The 22,003-nt window shown below is 44.1% G+C and overlaps 1 protein-coding gene across 6 annotated transcripts in view; it reads right to left on the reverse strand.

The window, feature by feature from the left end:
• Positions 1–22,003, reverse strand: part of LOC111971919 (pleckstrin homology domain-containing family A member 7) — a 184,684-nt gene that overhangs the window by 106,569 nt on the left and 56,112 nt on the right. The window contains exon 1 of one of the 6 annotated variants that reach the window (XM_023998706.2): positions 13,872–14,707. The exons of the other annotated variants lie outside the window; for them this stretch is intronic. Coding sequence (XP_023854474.1) covers positions 13,872–13,939 — 68 coding nt within the window. The 5' untranslated portion in view covers positions 13,940–14,707. Of the gene's footprint in view, positions 1–13,871; positions 14,708–22,003 lie in introns of those variants that run through there. 6 annotated transcript variants of the gene reach the window in all.

The raw sequence follows: 22,003 nt of genomic DNA on the forward strand, positions 1-22,003 counted from the left end.
ACACACACACAAAAGCACACAAGCATAGCAGCACAGCACACTCACACACATGCACACCATGTGTCTATTAATCAAAGGCTTGCTATTCTTTTAATGTAAAAAGCCATTTAAATGTCACCCTGTTAATAATCAAACCATGATCTACATTGTAGTCATTGAGCAGATGCTCTTATCCAGAACAACTTACARGAGCAATAAGGGTTAAGTGCCTTGCTCAAGGGCACATCAACAGATGTTTCACCTAGCCRGCTCAGGGATTGGAACCGGCGATCTTTCGGGTTACTGGCCCAACGCTCTTAACCGCTAGGCTACCTGCCACCGATCTGATATACCATTACCCTGCCACATTTCTCCTCCCACTCTAACTGCAATACAAAAACACCAGATCAGGYTTTTAATGTAGGCAATATCAAAGTAATATCGACGCAAATCTTGAATAAGATTACAACAGYGTTCACCCCATCTTTGAATTTAACCAATCAGATCAGGGTGTGCTTATCGCTTCRCTGTAATGACTTTGCTGGTTTGCTCCATAACTCCAATTCATCTGTATTAATAAAGAAAAGTAATTAGGACAAATCGCTAGTCGGACTGTGGAATATGTGAACAGAGACGAGCTGTTGTCATTGCAGCACAACCCATGGAGTATCAGAATGTGTGGATACAAAGACGCATTATGCCCAAAAATGCAAGAGGGGGAGCACTGGAGTCCGGGCTACCCACAGAGGCCGTGAGGACAATTGGTTTAGTTGCTGTTCCGGCCTACTCCTGATTCACTGTGTCTACTGGGTTGGGATAGAGAGAGTTTGTCTCGTCTCTACTGGGTTGGGATAGAGAGAGTTTGTCTCGTCTCTACTGGGTTGGCGATTAGACAGCAGTTTGTCTCGTCTCTACTGGGTTGAGATAAGATAGTTGTCTCGTCTCTACTGGTTGGATAGAGAGGAAGTTTGTCTCGTCTCTACTGGGTTGGATAGAGGGATTTGTTAGAAGCATTGAAGGGATTTGTTTAGGCTATCTCGTTTTTATTTTTTTTAAAGGTTAGGACGGCGGTGTCGAACAGCACCATAGCCTGGGTGCCAGTGTTTCTGCTGCATTCAACAACTCACACACACACGTGCATGCAGTCATGTTGAAGCGGTCTRGCTCCYTCCCATCAGATCACATTGGTTTRTCCCACTCCTATTGACAAATACCAGTGTGCCCGGTCTATTTCCCAGTAGAGGGATTGGATTGAGTGGCGTTGGCTTTCACCTCTTAGAGATCCTATTGTGGATTCTTTGATTGCACACAAAGCCGTTACAGATTAGGCTGAGATTACAGAGGCGGTGCCCACGCGGTCCACGGACAGCGTCTGAAATAATGTAAGACCTACAGCATTCCCTTACACAGAACTAAAGTCTTCACACACAGACACACACACACACAGACACACACAAGCAGATACAATGCCTGCAGAACTGCCTCAAAGACCCAGGCAACTTCCAAAAGTCGCAGGAAAGCTCAGTTCAGAATTACGCCGTAGAGGGCAGCAACCCTTTCTACTTTGGACATAGTGAGTGTGCTGCTATCCTACATGCAATAGATTGACAGCTTGCTCAGGTATGAAAAGACCACACACACAAGTCTTCTACACACTTTCATGGCTCAGCTTTCCATTTACAGACCTACCCACAAAGTTTCTAAACCCAAAAGGCGCACCATCGCGAGACTTGATTTCCGGGAACGCGCAAGCAGACCAGGCGGCGGTTTGGGATTGGAAAAGTGAACAATTCTTCCTTCGTTATTAATGTTCTCAAAATCTAAAAAGGCACATCCTACAGTAGTTGAGGTAATGTCTTAAGTATTTGAACATGTTATCACGCCAACCTCGTGAAGGGGACACGTTTTCATTTGTCAAAAACAACTTTATATATACTGAACAAAAATATGAACGCAACATGCAAAGTGTTGGTCCAATGTTTCATGAGTTGAAATAAAAGATCGCAGAAATGTTCTATGCACAAAAATCTTATTTCTCTCAAATTCTGTGCACAAATTTGGTTATATCCTTGTTAGTGAGCATTTCACCTTTGCCAAGATAATCCATCCACCTGACAATTGTGGCATATCAAGAAGCTGATTAAACAGCATGATCATTAATACACAGGTGCACCTTGTGCCGGGGACAAAAGGTCACTCTAAGAATGTGCCGTTTTGTCACACAATAAAATGTCACAGATGTCTCACGTTTTGAGGGAGTGTGCAATTGGCATGCTATATGCAGGAATGTCCAACAGAGCTGTTGCCAGAGAATTTAATGTTCATTTCTCTACCATAAGCCGCCTCCAACGTAATTTTAGAGAATTTGGCAGTACGTCCAACTGGCCTCACAACCGCAGACCACACCACGTGTAACCATGCCAGCCCAGAACCTCCCCATTGGGCTTCTTCACCTGCGGGATTGTCTGAAACCAGCCACCCGGACAGCTGATGAAACTGAGTTTGAACAACCAAAGAATGTCTGCACAAACCGTCTCAAGGAAGCTCATCTGTGTGCTCGTCGTTCTCACCTGGCCTTGACCTGACTGCAGTTTGGCCCATAGTGGTGGTGGGGTTATGGTATGGGCAGGCATAAGCTACGGACAAGGAACTCAATTGCATTTTATCGATGGCAAATTGAATGCACAGAGATACTGTGATGAGATCCTGAGGCCTACTGTGTTGCTATTCATCCACCGCCATCACCATGTCGCAAGGATTTCTACATAATTCCTGGAAGCTGAAAATGTCCAAGTTCTTCCATGGCCTGCATACTCACCAGACATATCATCCATTGAGCATGTTTGGGATGCTCTGGAAATACGTGTACGACAGCATTGTTCCAGGTCCCGCCAATATCCTGCAATTGCGCACAACCACTGAAGAGGAGTGGGACAACATTCCACAAGCCACAATCAACAGCCTGATCAACTCTATGCAAAGGAGATGGGTCGTGCTGCATGAGGCAAATGGTGGTCACACCAGATATTTACAGGTTTTCTATTGGAGTAGCAGTTTCTGCCCATCTTCATACTGTACCGTCTTTGGATCTGTTGTCCAGTTCAAACTTTGGCAGGAAATGGCAGTATGATCTAACTGTCTGTTTCATGGCACACTATTGATTGAGCATGCCAMAAATAATACTACATTGTAAGCCTACATGCATTAGCTACACATAGCTCTCCCCACCCCCCAAAAAAAGGATGTTCGATTGTCACATACACCGGATAGGTGCAGTGAAATGTGTGGTTTTGCAGGGTCTGCCATAGTAGTACGGCGCYCCTGGAGMAAATTAGGGTTAAGTGCCTTGATCAAGGGCACGTCGAAAGGTTTTTCACCTTGTTGGCTCAGGTATTCAAACCAACAACCTTTCGGTTATGGGCCCAACGCTCGAACCGCTAGGCTGCCTACCGCCCTGGAAGCCTTGAGAAAACTCACAACAAATCTCTCGCTGACAGTGCAACTGGCCACACCTCACACCACAGCAACTGGTATTTGACTCAAACAACCACTATGAAAAGCTACATAGGCCATTCTCTAGTAGTTCCTACCTGCTGAGACCTACACAGGAGCGCATACTCTGCACACAGTTGGTTAGCATCKTAAATCCTCTCCTTTCGTAGCTACTGGAACAGATAACGGACTTCGGTCCTTTTTATACCAACGTTGTTCCTTCAATAGGTTTGCTGGTGCAGTAAAGTCCAAGCGAGAAGATACAGAGAAAGAAAGTCCAGCAACTAGGGGATGATGTGGGCATCCAAGAACATAATGTCTAGAGAACATTGAGTCGAAGGAAGAGGAAMATTTCCAAACAGACTGAGATGGGAAGGAAAAGATGGGATGGGGGAGGAGAGAAGAGTCCACAGCTGGGTTAATGTAGTAGATCCTCTCTGATCATCGCTGATCCTCTCAATCCCAATGTAGCATGGCACAGACGTAATGAAACTGATGTCTGGTACCAAAGATTACATTCATGTTAAGTCACAACAGCTTTCGGGACTTTTTTTGGGGCCTCCCACGTGTTGTGAACTCCGGAGTCTCACAGAGTTTCTTCTTCCTCTGCAAAATTGAGCAACCGCAGCATTGGTTAAGACGTAGGAGATTGAAATGCTAGTGGTGCCACACAGAATACGGTTGTTTGGTAGAAATGTCCTCAACAGTGTTTAGGATGACTATAACAAGACACCTAAGGTCTCAAGGCTAGGATTGCTATACACTAGTTGATGTCAAATGAAGATTGCGTAGGTTACCACACAAATATTTGATTTTGTACCAGATGTTTCCAGACAAGGAGAGAACAATGTCGTTTTTAAATCTGTATTACGTATCTTCAATTATTGTAGTATTGAGTCACACTTAAATACATTTTCCTAACTAACGGTCAGAGTCAGGAAGATATTCAGGCAATGGCAACATGTCAAGTCAAAATAGTTAAGGCTATCACAGTTCAGGAGGAGCAACGAGGCGAGATTAGCAGGCTATCACAGTTCAGGAGGAGCAACGAGGCGANAGGCTATCACAGTTCAGGAGGAGCAACGAGGCGAGATTAGCAGGCTATCACAGTTCAGGAGGAGCAACGAGGCGAGATTAGCAGGCTATCACAGTGACTTTGTGGTTCAGACATGAGATAGTGAATGGATAGGGTGATCCCCTGGCTTTCTGGTTAATCGTGTTTTGCATCATATTGGGTAGCAGGTCAGGAATATGCCATTGTTTTTAAGGTGTGTGTGTGTGTGTGAGTCAGAAGGATGAGCAGAGGCTCCCAGACAATCTGCTCCCTCCACACCCCTGCTGTGACATCAAGACCAATCCATTTACAGTGCTGAGACCATGGGCTGCTGACAGAGCGCGCACACACACACACACACACTCCTAAAGAATACAAAACAAACACACACACGCAATGAAACCAAATACTAAATTCTATACTGTGCTCTTAGTATCTTAGTCCAATGCCTCTCTGACATATACGTGTATGTATATTCTCAATCCATTCCTTACTAAGATTTACCTGTATTTTGGGTATATGTTGTGAAACTGTTAGATATTACTTGTTAGATATTACTGCACTGTTGGAGCTAGAAGCACAAGCATTTCGCTACACCCGCAATAACATCTGCAAAACACATGTATGTGACCAATACATTTGATTTGATTTTCAACACACAATCAACATAGAGATAAMTGTGTACATAAGATACACTCACCTCATGTCTCCATGCGACTGGATTACCCGCCCAAACAACTGAGACGTTTCCTCAAACAGCGAGTGACACTCTGTCATTTGAATGTAAACAGAGAGAGTGAGAAGGGGCGGAGTCTATCGGTGTCACCTTCCGCTTTATTGACAGGTGAGGAAATGATTAACCCGAGTCAGCCAGGTCCCGGCTCACATTACTTTCACTGAATRCACAAAAGTGAACCAGAGATTTCTTCCGCCTGCATATCCCCATGAGATTATCTATAGTAAAGTGTTCAAGATGTGAGTCAGATTTCTACCAATGGGACCRTAACCATAGGTTGTGTSCCAAATGGCATCCTATTCCCTATATAGGGCACTACTTGACAAAGCTAGGTGGTTGGATGGTGCTGTACTATTCATCCCAGCAATCTCAAGAGGTGAAATGACCTGGTAGTCTGAGCTCTGACAATAATACAGTTCTACAAACACTATATTCMCTACACTTAAAGATACAGGGGCTACTGGGCAGGTTTTAGGGTTAATCCCACAAATAAAGATTGAATTAAAATACATAAATTGTCTCACTACATTTCTCTCAGAGCCAGACGGAATCTGGAGGACAAAAACTCCTTAAACTTCCAGACATTATTTGAGATTATTAATGCCTGTGGCATTAATTAAAATATAATTAAATACTGTTATTAGCCAGTTGTATTAAATATGGAACCAACAGCTGCGATTGTAAGGTATTMAAAGAAAAGTCCCTGCTATTACATAAATATAACGGTGTTGATATGAAATTCTCATGTCTACAGAGAAGATCTGACAAAAGAGGTGTGTGTTTCAAGTTACAAGTTCCAATGTCMCGTGCACAAGTACAGTGAAATGCCTTTCTTGCAAACTCAAATCCCAACAATGCATTAATCAATAACAATGTAATACTAAAAATAACAAGGTAGAACAAAAACATAATAATTAAAAATAAGAGGCACACGAGTAGTAAGTAAGCATWCTATATACAGGGTCAGTTAATACCATATTTACAATGTGCAGGGATACTGGAGTGATAGAGGTAGATACAGCGGCTTGCAAAAGTATTCACCCCCTTGGCATTTTTCCTATTTTGTTGCTTTATAACCTGGAATTAAAATAGATTTTTAGGGGGGGGTTGTATCATTTGCTTTACACAACATGCCTACCACTTTGAAGATGCAAAATATGTTTTATTGTGAAACAAACAAGAAATAAGACAAAAAAACWGAACATTTGAGTTTATTTTATTTCACCTTTGTTTAACCAGRTAGGCCAGTTGAGACAAGTTGAGAACAACTGCGACCTGGCCAAGATAAAGCATTGAGTGTGCATAACTATTCACACCCCCAAAGTCAAACCTTTGTAGAGCCACCTTTGCAGCAATTACAGCTGCAAGTCTCTTGGGGTATGTCTCTATAAGCTTGGCACATCTAGCCACTGGGATTTTTGCCCATTCTTCAAGGCAAAACTGCTCCAGCTCCTTCAAGTTGGATAGGTTCCGCTGTGTATAGCAATCTTTAAGTCATACCACAGATTCTCAATTGGATTGAGGTATGGGCTTTGACTAGGCCATTCCAAGACATTTAAAGTTTCCCCTTAAACCACTCGAGTTTTGCTTTAGCAGTATGCTTAGGGCCATTGTCCTGCTGAAGGTGAACCCCGTCGCAGTCTCAAATCTCTGGAAGACTGAAACAGGTTTCCCTCAAGAATTTCTCTGTATTTAGTGCATTCCATCATTCCTTTTATTCTGAAAAGTTTCCCAGTCCCTGCCAATGGAAAAACATCCTCACAGCATGATGCTGCCACCCATGCTTCACTGTGGGGATGTTGTTCTCAGGGGATGAGGTGTTGGATTTGCGCCAGACATAGCGTTTTCCTTGATGGCCAAAAAGCTACATTTTAGTCTCATCTGACCAGAGTACCTTCTTCCATAAGTTTGGGGAATCTCCCACATGCCTTTTGGCAAACTGTCTTAGGTCAGTTAGGATCACCACTATATTTTAAGAATGTGAAATGTCAGAATAATAGTAGAGAGAATGATTTATTTCAGCTTTTATTTCTTTCATCACATTCCCAGTGGGTCATAAGTTTACATACACTAATTAGTATTTGGTAGCATTGCCTTTAGATTGCTTAACTTTGTCAAATCATTTCAGGTAGCCTTCCACAAGCTTCCCACAATAAGTTGGGTGAATTTTGGCCCATTCCTCTTGACAGAGCTGGTGTAACTGCGTCAGGTCAGTAGGCCTCCTTGCTCACACACGCTTTTTCAGTTATTTTTCAGTACAAATTTTCTATAGGATTGAGGTCAGGGCTTTGTTATGGCCACTCCAATACCTTGACTTTGTTGTCCTTAAGCCATTTTGCCACAACTTTGGAAGTATGCTTGGGTCATTGTCCATTTGGAAGACCCATTTCAACCAAGCTTCAACTTCTGATTGATGTCTTGAGATGTGCTTCAATATATCCACAACATTTTCCATCTCCTGATGCATCTATTTTGAAGTGCACCAGTCGCTCCTGCAGCAAAGCACCCGCAGAACATGATGCCGCCACCCCTGTGCTTCACGGTTGGGATGGTGTTCTTCGGCTTGCAAGCCTCCCCTTTTTCCTCCAAAAATAACGATGGTCATTATAGCCAAACAGTTCCATTTTTGTTTCATCAGACCAGGACATTTCTCCCAAAATATGATCTTTGTTGCCATGTGCAGTTGCAAACCGTAGTCTGGCTTTTTTAGAGCGGTTTTGAGCAGTGGCTTCTTCCATGCTGAGCGGCCTTTCAGGTTATGCGATATAGGACTCGTTTTACTGTGGATATAGATACTTTTGTACCTGTTTCCTCCAGCATCTTCACAGGGTCCTTTGCTGCTGTTCTGGGATGATTTGCACTTTTCGCACCAAAGTACGTTCATCTCTAGGAGACAGAACGTGTCTCCTTCCTGAGCGGTATGACGGCTGTGTGGTCCCATGGTGTTTATACTTGCGTACTATTGTTTGTACAGAGAAACGTGGTACCTTCAGGTGTTTGGAAATTACTCCCAAGGATGAACCAGACTTGTGGAGGTCTACAATTGTTTTCTGAGGTCTTGGCTGATTTCTTTGCTTTTCCCATGATGTCAAGCAAAGAGGCACTGAGTTTGAAGGTAGGCCTTGAAATACATCCACAGGTACACCTCCAATTGACTCAAACAATGTCAATTACCTATCAGAAGCTTCAAAAGCCATGGCATAATTTCTGGAATTTTCCAAGCTGTTTAAAGGCACAGTCAACTTAGTGTATGTAAACTTCTGACCCACTGGAATTTAGATACAGTGAATTATAAGTGAAATAATCTGTCTGTAAACAATTGTTGGATAATTACTTGTGTCATGCACAAAGTAGATGTCCTAACCGACTTACCAAAACTATAGTTTGTTAACAAGAAATTTGCGGAGTGGTTGAAAAAGTAAGTAAACCTAAGTGTATAAACTTCCGACTTCAACTGTATAGTAAGTAGTAAGGTGTCTAGGCATCAGGATATATGATAAACGGAGTAGCAGCAGTATATGATTATTGCGTGTGAGTGTGTGTGTGTGTGTGTGTGTGTGTGTCAGTATAAATGTGTGTGCATTTTGTGTGTGTCAGCAATTTAAGTGTGTGTGTGTGTGTGTGAGCGTGTAGAGTCCTGTGAGTGTGCAAAATCTAAAATCAAATACAAAGGTCAACTCAGATAGTCCGTGTAGCCATTTTATTAGCTATTCAGTTAGCTAGCCATTTTGTTAGCCATTGTGAGCCTAAGTTGAAAAAATGTAGGCACACAAAGAAATTTAGGAGCACAATTAAAAATATTTAAGGTAATAAAGTTATAATCCTTAATTATTCTAGGCACACTGGTGCTTCTAAATTCGAATTCCAGGTCGCACAGCAAAATATTTAGGCACATATGCAAGTAAAATGGTCGCACTGTCGAGACCTGATCCACTGGTACCGCTTGCCGTGTGGAAGCAGGGAGAACATTCTATTACTTGGGTGGCTGGAGTCTAACAATTGTCTGGCCTTCCTTTCACACCGCATGACAGAGGTCCTGGATGGCAGGGAGCTTGGCCCAGTGATGGTACAGGCTGTCCGCACCACCCTGTGTAGCGCCATGCGATCGACATGATGTACTAGGCTGTCCGCACCACCCTGTGTAGCGCCATGCGATCGAGCAGTGATGTACTAGGCTGTCCGCACCACCCTGTGTAGCGCCATGCGATCGAGCAGTGATGTACTAGGCTGTCCGCACCACCCTGTGTAGTGATGCAGCCAGTCAAGATGCTCTCAGCTGTAGAACTTTGTGAGGATTTGAGGGCCGATGCCAAGCATTTTCAACCTTTCTGAGGGGAGGTTGCTGTTGTGGTGTGTGTGTGTGTGTGTGTGTGTGTGTGTGTGTGTGTGTGTGTGTGTGTGTGTCTTTTGATGAAGTTCATTTGAGAGCAGGGCACATCTGCAACAGTGTGATAAATGTAATAATGTCATTACTGCTGAAGGGGGATGGAGCCACAGTGACGACATCTCAGCCTCTTTCACTGATACTTCTATTGGAAGAATAGAATATTTCACTAATACGAGGAGGAGACGTTCTCATTACCTCAAAAAGATTCCAATCTCTCCATCAAACCTGGGAATGGGTTTGTGCAATTATTCAGATCCTCTGTGGAGTGAAACTGTGCTAAAATGAGGGAGGCAACAGTGATGCTATGAGAAAGCATTACATGTCATTCAGAGTACTAGCCATTCTGAACCACCAGCCTTAAGCCAAAGAGCAAGCCTCTGTAACACTACCCTCAACCAGGATTCATTAACACATCATGGCATCTCCATGGGAATTCCAAATCAAGTGGGTGACAAAGATAAACCGCCATAAGTGTTACAAATATTAACACATTACTATAAACACTTACAAATTGTCCCAGCACACTATTTTAAAGACACCCCAGAGTCAACATGTAATTTGAGCCCTTCCTAAACTAGTTCTTCCAGCCGTTCAATAACTAATTCCACAGCATTGAGACATTGACCAAACTAACCAGCCTGTTCACCTTGGGTGTAYTCATTATGCAGATTCTGTTGGAAAACGTTTTACAACAGAAACCATTTACTCCAAATGCTCTTTAACGTGACGTAGAAGCTGTTGGGTTCTTAAACGGAAGTTGTAGTTCATTTGAATTGTATGCTTTCCGCGCATTGCCACTCCGACCTGGAAAGTCTGYAGTGTTTGGCACAAGCYGCACATCTAAATGATCAATTCTTCAGCGCTCTAAAGTCGAGTGAAAAGTTTTGCAACAGMAACCGTTTACTTCAAATGACGTTGAGGTCTGTTCTGAAATGTCCAGTTGCATCTCTCTTCAAAACAAATAACCGACTGGAAGAGTTGGAACGAACCCCGGGGACTTATCAACTTTAGAGCCTGGAAGAATGTATCATTTAGATGTGCAGCTGAATACATCGCTGGTTCTATTCCACCACATACGCAAAACCTCCTAAACTTCAGTTAGCCAGGAACCCAATGTGCAGGGATATCAACCAGAGTGTTGCATCTCGACCAGAGTGTTGCATCTTGACCAGAGTGTTGCATCTCGACCAGAGTGTTGCATCTCGACCAGAGTGTTGTACTAGCATCATTGTTTCTTCCAAATGTTTTTAACCCTTAGGGGGAAAAAAGCATATTCAGAAAAAAATTGCAAAAAGCTAAACCACTCTGGTAAACTACAATTACATTGAGATTGCCTGGCGACCATGTCAGATCCCATAATGCAGCAGCGACAGTTCCGTCCAAATGCACATCGGCATTAACACGCTTCCCTGAAGAACACCTCTACTGTATTTCCAGGCCATAAACAGCATATCAATAGGAAGAGAGCAGGATGTAGTATAGTAGTAGTAGTAACAGTAGTTAATAGTTAACAGGTAGTATAGTAAACAGGGTAGTAGAGTAATAGTAGGTAGGGTATCCTAGTATAGGTAGTAACAGTATCGGTATAGTACAGTAGTAACAGTAGTAGTTATTATCAGGGTAGGTAGTAACATATGTAGTACTAGTAGGACATGTAGTAGGTATACAGTAGTAGAGGTAGGTAGCTAACAGTAGTAGATAAGGGTTAGTATGAAATAGAGTAGTAGATAGTCAGAAGTGATAGTGTATAGGAGTAATCAGTAGTACACGTAGGTAGTAGTGTAGGGTAGTAGGTAACAGTTGAGTATAGTAGTAACCATATACAGTAGGTATAACAGGTAGTTAGAGTAGTAGATACGTAGTAGTCAGGGTAACATAGTACAGGATCAGTGTGAACAGGTAGTAACAAGTAGTAATAGGTAAACAGGTATGTATAGTAGTAACAGGTAAGTAGTAGTAACAGTAGTAATGTAAGTACTAGTACGTATGTAGTAGGTTAAAGTAGTAGTAGTAGTAGTTAGGTATCAGGTAGTAAACAAGGTAGTAGTAGTAACTAAGGGTAGGTAGGTAGTACAGTATAGGTAGTAGTACAGTAGTAACAGTGTAGTAGTAGTAAACAGTAGTAGTAGTAGTAACAGTAGTAGTAGTAGTAGTAGTAGTAGTAGTAGTAGTAGTAGTAGTAGTAAGTATAACAGGTAGATACTAGTAGTAGTAACAGTAGTAGTATGAACAGTCAGTAGGTAGCAGTAGTAGTAGTAACAGTAGGTAGGTAACAGGTGTAGTAAGTAGTAGTAGTAGTAGTAGTTAGGTAGTAGTTAGTAGTAGTAGTTAACAGTATAGGTAACAGTGAGTAGAGTAGTAGTAATAGCAGTAGTAGTAAGTAGTAGTAGGTAGTAAGTAGGTATAGTAGTAGATAGTAGTAAGTAGTAACAGTAGTAGTAACAGTAGTAAGCAGTAACAGCAGTAGTAGTAACAGTAGTAGTAGTAGTAGTAGTAGTAGTAGTAGTAGTAGAGTAGTAGTAGTAACAGTAGTAACAGTAGTAGATAACAGTAGTAAACAGCAGTAAGCAGTAGTAGTAACAGGTAGGTAGTAGTAACAGGGTAGTAGGTAGAAGGTAGTAGTAGTGTAGGTAGTAGTAGTAGTAGTAGTAGGTAGGTAGTAGTAGTAGTCAGTGCCTTCAGAAAGTATTCACACCCTTGACTTTATCCCCAAAGATTGCATTACAGGCTGAATTGAAAAAAGATTACATTTAGATGTTGTTGTCACTGGCCTACACACAATACCACAAAATGTACATTTTTACAAACTAATAAAAAATGAAAAGCTGAAATGTTTGAGTCAATAAGTATTCAACCCCTTTGTTATGGCGAGCCTAAATAAGTTCAGGAGTAAACATTTGCTTAACATGTAACATAATAAGTTGCATGACTCACTGTGTCACATAATAGTTTAACATGACTTTGAATGACTAACTTCTCTGTACCCCACACATACAACTATCTGTAATTGTCCCTCCGTCGAGCTGTGGAATTCAAACACAGATTCAACCACAAAGACCAGGGAGGTTTTCCAATGCCTCGCAAAGAAGGGCACCTATTGGTAGATGGGTAAAAAAAGCAGACGTATAAAATGTCTTTGAGCATGGTGAAGTTATTAATTACACTTTGAATGGTGTATCAATACACCCAGTCACTACAAACATAGAGGCGTCCTTCCTAACTCAGTTGCTGGAGAAGAAGGAAACAGCTCAGGGATTTCATCACGAGGCCAATGGTGACTTTAAAACAGTTACAGAGTTTAATGGCTGTGATAGGATGGATCAACAACATTGTAGTTACTCCACAATGCTAACCTAAATGACAGAGTGAAAAGAAGGAAGCCTGTGCAGAATAAAAATATTCCAAAACATGCATCCTGTTTGCAATAAGGCACTAAAGCAAAACTGCAAAGAAAGTGGCAAAGAACTTTTTGTCCTGAATACAAAGTGTTATGTTTGGGGCAAATCCAACACAATACATCACTGAGTACCACTATTCATATTTTCAAGCATGGTGGTGGCTGCATCATGTTATGGGTATGTTCGTCATCGGCAAGGACTAAGGAGTTTTGTGGGATGAAAATAAACTGAATAAAGCTAAGCACAGGCTAAATCCTAGAGGGAAACCTTGTTCAGTCTGCTTTTCAACAGACACTGGGAGACAAATTCACCATTCAGCAGGACAATAACCTAAAACACAAGGCCAAATACATTGCCTACCAGGACGATATTGAATGTTCTTGAGTGGCCTAGTTACAGTTTTGACTTAAATCGTCTTGAAAATCTATGGCAAGACTTGAAAATGGCTATCTAGCAATGATCAACAAACAACTTGACAGAGCTTGAATAATTTTTAAGAATAATGTGCAAATATTGTACAATCCAGGTGTGAAAAGCTCTCGGAGACTTACAGCTGTAATCGCTGCCAAAGGTAATTCTAACATATATTGACTCAGGGGGTTGAATACTTATCTAATCAAGATATATTTGTGTTTTATTGTTCATACATTTTTAAGAAATGTTAGAATTTTTCTTCCACTTTGACAGAGTATTTAGTGTAGATCATTGACAATTTCTAAAAAATTAAATCCATTTTAAATCGCACCTTGTAAGAACAAAATGTGGAAAAAGTCAAGGGGTGTGAATACTTTTTGAAGGCACTGTATATTAAACAGTAGTACACACCTGCAGGAGGGCGCATGGTAGAATGGATGTCCGGGGAAGTGATGGCAGTATCCTGACTGGGTCCACATGATGCGTCTGGTAATCCACTCAGTTTCTAAGCTTACTGGCTGTTGCTTCAGTTTCTATAGCTGCAGCAGTCCTACAGTCAGACTAATTGCGGTGGCTTTACCTTAAAACGGTGCTTCTGCTTTCGTTCTCTTTATTAACTTTCCCATGGTGGAGAGAGTGAGAGAGAAAAAGAGAAAAAGAGAGAGAAAGAGATCGAAAAAGAGAAAGAGATCGAAAAAGAGAGAGAGAGAGACAGACACAAGGGGAGCGACAGAGACGGAGTAGATAAGCTGGAGCGACAGGAAAGCACTGGTGTGGTTAACACAATTGTGCTGTCATCCAGACACCCCAAAATCCAAGCCCCTTCCTCAGACCCACAACACTTTTTAGCAGGGAAGGACAGGGGTGTGTCTGACCCCACCTGACATCACTGGGGTGACGCCTTTATATCCAAGCATCTAACCCAAATATTCTGTATAGTCCGAGTCTCTAATTAACATCCCCATGCAGTGTCTCCAACTGGTCTCCCCAACAAGCTGATTATGTCTGAGGTCTTCAGCTTGTATCTCCAAATCTCTTCAACGCGTATCTCAGCGCAAGCAATATCCCCACGGTCTTTGAAAGGAATTGCCAAAGTCCCCCAGTCTCTAGCCTGTCTCTCTATAGCGGATCGCCAAAGTCCCCCAGTCTCTAGCCTGTCTCTCTACAGCGGATCACCAAAGACCCCCAGTCTCTAGCCTGTCTCTCTACAGCGGATCACCAAAGACCCCCAGTCTCTAGCCTGTCTCTCTACAGCGGATCACCAAGACCCCCAGTCTCTAGCCTGTCTCTCTACAGCGGATCACCAAAGACCCCCAGTTACCTTCTCTTACAGCGGACGCACCAAAAACCCCCAGTCTCTCTACAGCGGATCACCAAAGACCCCCAGTCTCTAGCCTGTCTCTCTACAGCGGATCACCAAAGTCCCCCAGTCTCTAGCCTGTCTCTCTACAGCGGATCACCAAAGTCCCCCAGTCTCTCCACAGCGGATCTCCAGCTGTATCGCTTCCGTCTTCAATGCGTTTCTCCTCAGGCTGTGGTGGGTACCGGTAGTCCACTCTCTCTCTATCCTGTATCTCCACTGTCCCTTATGTGTAGGTCCGAAGGGTTTTGTCAAATCTCTCTGGCGCTGTCTCTAATACATCTCTGAGGTAGTCACTACCCCCTAGCACCAGCACTCCATGGGCTCCCAAGCCTCATGACACAACAGCGCTGCGCGGCATTGAACGACTGAGCACACACACAGACCAGGAGAGGCGAGAGAGAGAGAGAGAACAAAAGGGAGAAATAGAGAGGAGGGAGAGAGCGGTAGACAGAGCGAAGCTGCTCTCCTTTCCCGCCTCATGCTCATTGGCAGGAGAGAGAGACAGAGAGAATGAATGAGAAAAACAGTAAGAGAGCGCAAAACAAGGAGGGGGACCGATAGTATCAGTCTGTATCTATCCCCAACAGAAACACAACACTACTCTACCTTGTCTTGGCAGCAGTGTCGGGTGGTATGTCAGTAGCCTTCAGCAAATGAAGTCTGCAGGTGAGAGGTCACCTCAGTGTGCCTAAACAAAGATCTGCTGTCCCCAGGGAGAGAGACAGAGAGAGCAGTCTACTCTGGTGTCCTACTGAACAGAGATATTTTACTGCAAGAGGCAAGAGACTCTACTTTACCTGAGGTGTTACTTTACCTTAAGTGTTAATACTGCAATGACAACTACACTTCACCTAGGGCCACCACAGCCCAAATCTGCTAACTGTCACAGTAAAAGTCAAAGTCCCAACTTCTAACATGTAAAATGTAGATTTGTTTTCACTTAGAGGACTTATATATTTCGTGGTAAAAGTGGAACACATAATTTTATTTATACAATAGTAATTTATGTCCAGGAGTTTAAGCCCAACTATGGAGACATTGCAAGTCATTCTGCTAGTCCAGTTGTGACATTTTTAGCTCCATCGTTCATTAAGTCAAATGCTTTAGATGAGTAATGAACTTCAACTGGGTGGAACAGTGGACCTCTGACTCCACGTTCTAATGACTGTTGTTTTGTCTGTGCAAAATGGCAGGGAAGGGACCTGTTCAGGAGGATGCAGCGTTACAGAACAGATCAGATAGAAATGTATTGTGTGTCAGATATAATAGGGACTTGTGTCAGCTCTATTCATTCTATTTCTATCGGCAACGTTCAGTGCCAAGAGCAAGAAAGGACATGAGCAARAGGAAGTTATGTCCAGTAAAAGGACTTCCCATGATCTAACAGGGTAGTTATGGTGAACGTCCACTGGGGGTAGTAGGACCTCAAACTGAACAGAAACATGAATCCAAGGGTGTATTCATTAGTAGGAAAAATGAATGAAAGGGGGAATGACWAACCTTACTGTAACTTGTCCTATAAGAATTGTTATTTTTCCATTGCAAAAAGTTTTACTTGGGGTTTCCTACAGGGTGCACTAATGAATACACGCCAGGGGTCTCGTTGGGTTAACTTAGCACTACTACATAGTTCCTTGAATGACCCAACATCCATCTTTGTCTAAGTCAGTGTTTCCAAAACCCGGTCCTTGTGTCATACATGACAGTGTAGGTCAAACACAATACGGCAGACAGACAGATTGATATATACAGGTTATTTGTGTAGAGCAGAGAGCAGCACTCTCCCACGGCGGCAGTGTGATCCCTGGTGTAATTGTGTGGTTACGTCATGCTCCGGAGCTGTCGAGACTAGGGGGAGACAGGGAGGGAGGGAGGGAAGAGAGGAGACAGGGAGGGAGGGAGGGAAGAGAGGAGACAGGAGGGAGGTGGGAGGTGGGTTTTGCGGTCTCCTGCTGTTTGTTTTTAGGAAACTAAATTCCAGCCCAATTTCATCAGGGAGAGGAAAACAGTGCCAACTCACTCCCTCCACTTTTCCTCTCTACCTCCCCCCCCCACCCCACCCCACCCTCGCTCTCTCTCCCCCTCGCTCTTTCCCTCTCTCCGTGTTAGAAGCAGATGGACAGTCTTCACTGTGCTCTTTCTCGCCTCTGCCACGCACAGAAAAAAGAGGAAAAAAATACATGCAGGCACATGCACGGTTTCTCTCACACACAAAAATAAATGTCCACAGGCGCACACACACACACCCACCACCACACACACTGGGGGCTGGATGAATCATCATGTCAGTGGGTGTGATGGGCCAGTGTGACTAGGCCTCTGACTCTGCTTATCAGTCTCCCACAGCTGACCTTCTCCCCTCCCCTCCTCTCCCACCCACCCTACACCCGTCTCCCCTCACTTTATCCCATCCCCTATTCTCCTCCCCTACCCTATTCTCCCCTACACTACCCGATTCTCCCCTCCCTACCCGATTCTCCCTCCCCTTCTCCCCTCACTTTATCCTCCCCTACACTACCCTATTCTCCCCTACACTTACCCTAATTCTCCCCTCACTTTATCCCTCCCCTATTCTCCCTCTCCTCCCTTATTCTCCCCTCACTTTATCCCCTCCCCTACCCTATTCTCCCCTCACTTTATCCCCTCCCCTATTCTCCCCTCCCTTATTCTCCCTCACTTTCTCCCTCCCCCTCCCCTATTCTCCCCTCACTTTACCCCTCCCTATACTACCCTATTCTCCCTCACTTTATCCCTCCCCTATTCTCCCCTCCCTTATTCTCCCTCACTTTATCCCCTCCCTATTCTCCCCTCACTTTATCCCCTCCCTATAAATCAATCAAATCAAATTTTATTAGTTCACATACACATGGTTAGCAGATGTTAATGCGAGTGTAGCGAAATGCTTGTGCTCTAGTTCCGACAAGTGCAGTAATAACCAACAGTAATCTAACCTAACAATTCCACGCTACTATTACACACCACACAAGTGTGAAGGGATAAAGAATATGTACATAAAGATTATGGATGAGTGGTGGTACAGAACGGCATGGCAGATGCAGTAAGATGGTATAGAGTACGGTATATACATATGAGATGAGTACTGTAGGGTATGTAAACATAAAGTGCATAGTTTAAAGTGGCTAGTGGACATGTATTGCATAAAATGGAAGATGCAGTAGAATGATATAGAGTACAGTATAATACATATGAGATGGGTAATGTAGGGTATGTAAACATTGTATTAGTGCATTGCTTAAAGTGGCTAGTGGTACATTTTTACATAATTTCTCATCAATTCCCATTTTAAAGTGGCTGGAGTTGAGTCAGTATGTTGGCAGCGGCCGCTAAATGTTAGTGGTGGCTGTTTAACAGTCTGATGGCCTTGAGATAGAAGCGTTTTTCAGTCTCTCGGTCCCTGCTTTGATGCACCTGTACTGACCTCGCCTTCTGGATGATAGCGGGGTGAACAGGCAGTGGCTTGGGTGGTTGTTGTCCTTGATGAATCTTTATGGCCTTCCTGTGACATCGGGTGGTGTAGGTGTCCTGGAGGGGAGGTATGTTGCCCCTGGTGATGCGTTCTGCAGACCTCACTACCCTCTGGAGAGCCTTACGGTTGTGGGCGGGAGCAGTTGGCCGTACGGCGGTGATACAGCCCGACAGGATGCTCTCGATTGTGCATCTGTAGAAGTTTGTGAGTGCTTTTGGTGCAAGCCAAATTTCTTCAGCCTCCTGAGGTTGAAGAGGCGCTGCTGCGCCTTCTCTCACAACGCTGTCTGTGTGGGTGGACCAAATTCAGTTTGTCCGTGATGTGTACACCGAGGAACTTAAAACTTTCCACCTTCTCCACTACTGACCGCTCGATGTGGATAGGGGGTGCTCCCTCTGCTGTTTTCCTGAAGTCCACAATCATCTCCTTTGTTTTGTTGACGTTGAGTATGAGTTATTTCCTGACACCACACTCCCGAGGGCCCTCACCTCCTCCCTGTAGGCCGTCTCGTCGTTGTTGGTGATCAAGCCTACCACTGTAGTGTCATCCGCAAACTTGAATGATCGAGTTGGAGGCGTGCATGGCCACGCAGTCGTGGGTGAACAGGGAGTACAGGAGAGGGCTCAGAACGCACCCTTGTGGGGCCCAAGTGTTGAGGATCAGGCGGGTGGAGATGTTGTTACCTACCCTCACCACCTGGGGGCGGCCCGTCCAGGAAAGTCCAGGACCCAGTTGCACAGGGCGGGTCGAGACCAGGGTCTCGAGCTTGATGACGAGTTTGGAGGGTACTATGGTGTTAATGCTGAGCTGTAATCGATGAACAGCATTCTCACATGGGTATTTCCTCTTGTCCAGATGGGTTAGGCAGTGTTGCAGTGTGGTTGCGATTGCGTCGTCTGTGGACCCTATTGGGTCGTTAAGCAAATTGGAGTGGGTCTAGGGTGTCCGGTAGGGTGGAGGTGATATGGTCCTTGACTAGTCTCTCAAAGCACTTCATGATGACGGAAGTGAGTGCTACGGGGCGATAGTCGTTTAGCTCAGTTCCTTAGCTTTCTTGGGAACAGGAACAATGGTGGCCCTCTTGAAGCATGTGGGAACAGCAGACTGGGATAAGGATTGATTGAATAGGTCCGTAAACACAACCAGCCAGCTGGTCTGCGCATGCTCTGAGGACGCGGCTGGGAATGCCGTCTGGCCTGCAGCCTGCGAGGGTTAACACGTTTAAATGTTTTACTCACCTCGGCTGCCGTGAAGGAGAGCCCGCAAGGTTTTGGTAGGGGGCCGTGTCAGTGGCACTGTGTTGTCTCAAAGCGGGCAAAAAAGTTTTTAGCCTGTCTGGGTGCAAGACATCCTGGTCTCGACGGGGCTGGTTTTCTCTTTTGTAATCCGTGATTGACTGTAGACCCTGCCACATACCTCTTGTGTCTGAGCTGTTGAATTTCGACTCGATTTTGTCTCTGTACTGAGACTTAGCCTGTTTGATTGCCTTGCGGAGAGAAATAGCTACACTGTTTGTATTCGGTCATGCTTCCGGCACCTTGCCCTGGTTAAAAGCAGTGGTTCGCGCTTTCAGTTTCACGCGAATGCTGCCGTCAATCCCAGGTTTCTGGTTGGGAATGTTTTTATCGTTGCTGTGGGTACGACATCGTCAATGCACTTCCTAATGAACTCGCTCACCGAATCAGCCATATCGTCAATATTGTTGTTGGACGCGATGCGGAACATATTCCAATCCGCGTGATCGAAGCAGTCTTGAAGCGTGGATTCAGATTGGTCGGACCAGCGTTGAACAGATCTGAGCGCGGGAGCCTGTTGTTTGCGTTTCTGTTTGTAGGCAGGATCAACAAAATGGAGTCGTGGTCAGCTTTTCCGAAGGGGGGCGGGGGGAGGGCCTTTGTAACGCGTCGCGGAAATTAGTGTAGCAATGGCCCAGTTGTTTTTCCAGCCCTGGTAGCACAATCGATATGCTGATGATTTAGGACGAGTTTTGTTTTTAGATTAGCCTCTCGTTAAAATCCCCACGCTAAGCGATGAATTTGCAGCCTTCAGGGTGTGTGCGTTTCCAGTTTACAAAGGTCAAGTAAAGTCGTTCGGGCCATGATGTGTTCCTGCTTGCGTTGGGGGAATGTATACGGCTGTGATTATGATTGACGAGAATTCCTTGGTAGATTAATGCGGTCGAACATTTTGATTTGAGGAGTTCTAGATCAGGTGAACAGAACGAACTTGAGTTCTTGTGTGTTATTAATTGGTCAACCAACTTCTCGTTAATCATAAGGCCATACCCCCCGCCCCTCTCTTACCGGAAAGATGTTGTTTCTGTCGGCCGCGATGCATGAGAAACCAGCTGGCTTGCACGCTCCGTAGCGCCCTTGAGTTAGCCATGTTTCCGTGAAGCAGAGCACGTTGCATCCCTGATGTCTCTCTGAATGCACCCTGTGGCTGGGATTTCATCAACCTTATTGTCAAGGAGACTGGACATTGGCGAGTAGTATGCTAGGGAGTGGAGCGCGATGTGCCCGTCTCCGAAGCTGACCCTGACCCCCTATACTACCCTATTCTCCCCTCACCAGGATTTTTGGTGTAGCTGACACCTTTTAGTAACATGACATCCTGTCCAGTCCATTCCTACTAACAGCGGTGCGATAGTAACTGTTTTTATTTTTATTTTGTGAAACCAAGAAAGAGTCGCCTTCCCTTGCTAGTAGTAGCTAGCTGGCAGCCTGGCTAGCTGGTGTTAGCCTGCTACAAACATGCAAGCTAGCTAGCCTTTTAGCTTCCCACATCTCCATGTGAAATAATCAGATTTATAAATAAATATGCCCTGGCAATATTATTCTACTTGCCGGTGAAACCTCAAACATTATCCCAGTTTGATATGCTGCTTGTGTATTCATTCCCATATCAGCTAAAATAGAATATCATGTTTTGGTCATGATGAGGAAAAGCACCTGGCTAGCTATTTGGCTACAGCAGGTTCTACCATTTCACAATAGCCTGTAATACTAGTCATTACTTTCTAACAAAATACCTTTTTAGGTGGATTCTTGTTTGTTTTCCTGTTTGAACAGTCACTGAGATTATATTTGATTATCAATGCAAAATAGGTTACTTGATGAATAGCCTATATATCAGATCAAGGAACCAAGCGACAACACTGCCTCGCGGCGCGGCGGAAGGAATAATACGGAGTGTGCAATTTTCAGGTAGTAAAAAATTGGCGATGGCCGTAGCTAATTACAAGGAGCCACCCCTTTTTGAGGAAAAATGACATTGCAACACTCCGAATGTTGCTCTCGTAGAGCTTGTAGTAAGCTTCAGGTGCCCTTCCTCCCTCTCCTTCACAACTCCTGTTCCTTTCTCCATCCCATTCCTTCTCAAACTCTCCTGAGACTAGGACTTCACAGCACCTTTTGCAGACTCACTTGATCAATTTCACAACTATGTGTTACACAGGAAGAGGGCAAACAATAGCACAGTGACTGGAAAGGTACAATAAGATGGATGTCATTGAGCAATGAGTACAAATCTTATTTTAGTATGGTAAAAAGTCTTCCATGTGACCTTCAATTAGTTACTTCTAGAGGTCGACCGATTATGATTTTTCAACGCCGATACCGATTATTGGAGGACCAAAATAAGCCGATACGATTAATCGCGATATTTTAATTTATTTGTAATAATGACAAATTT

The sequence above is a fragment of the Salvelinus sp. IW2-2015 genome, linkage group LG13 (assembly GCF_002910315.2).
Source record: "Salvelinus sp. IW2-2015 linkage group LG13, ASM291031v2, whole genome shotgun sequence".
NCBI classification, from domain to species: Eukaryota; Metazoa; Chordata; class Actinopteri; order Salmoniformes; family Salmonidae; genus Salvelinus; species Salvelinus sp. IW2-2015.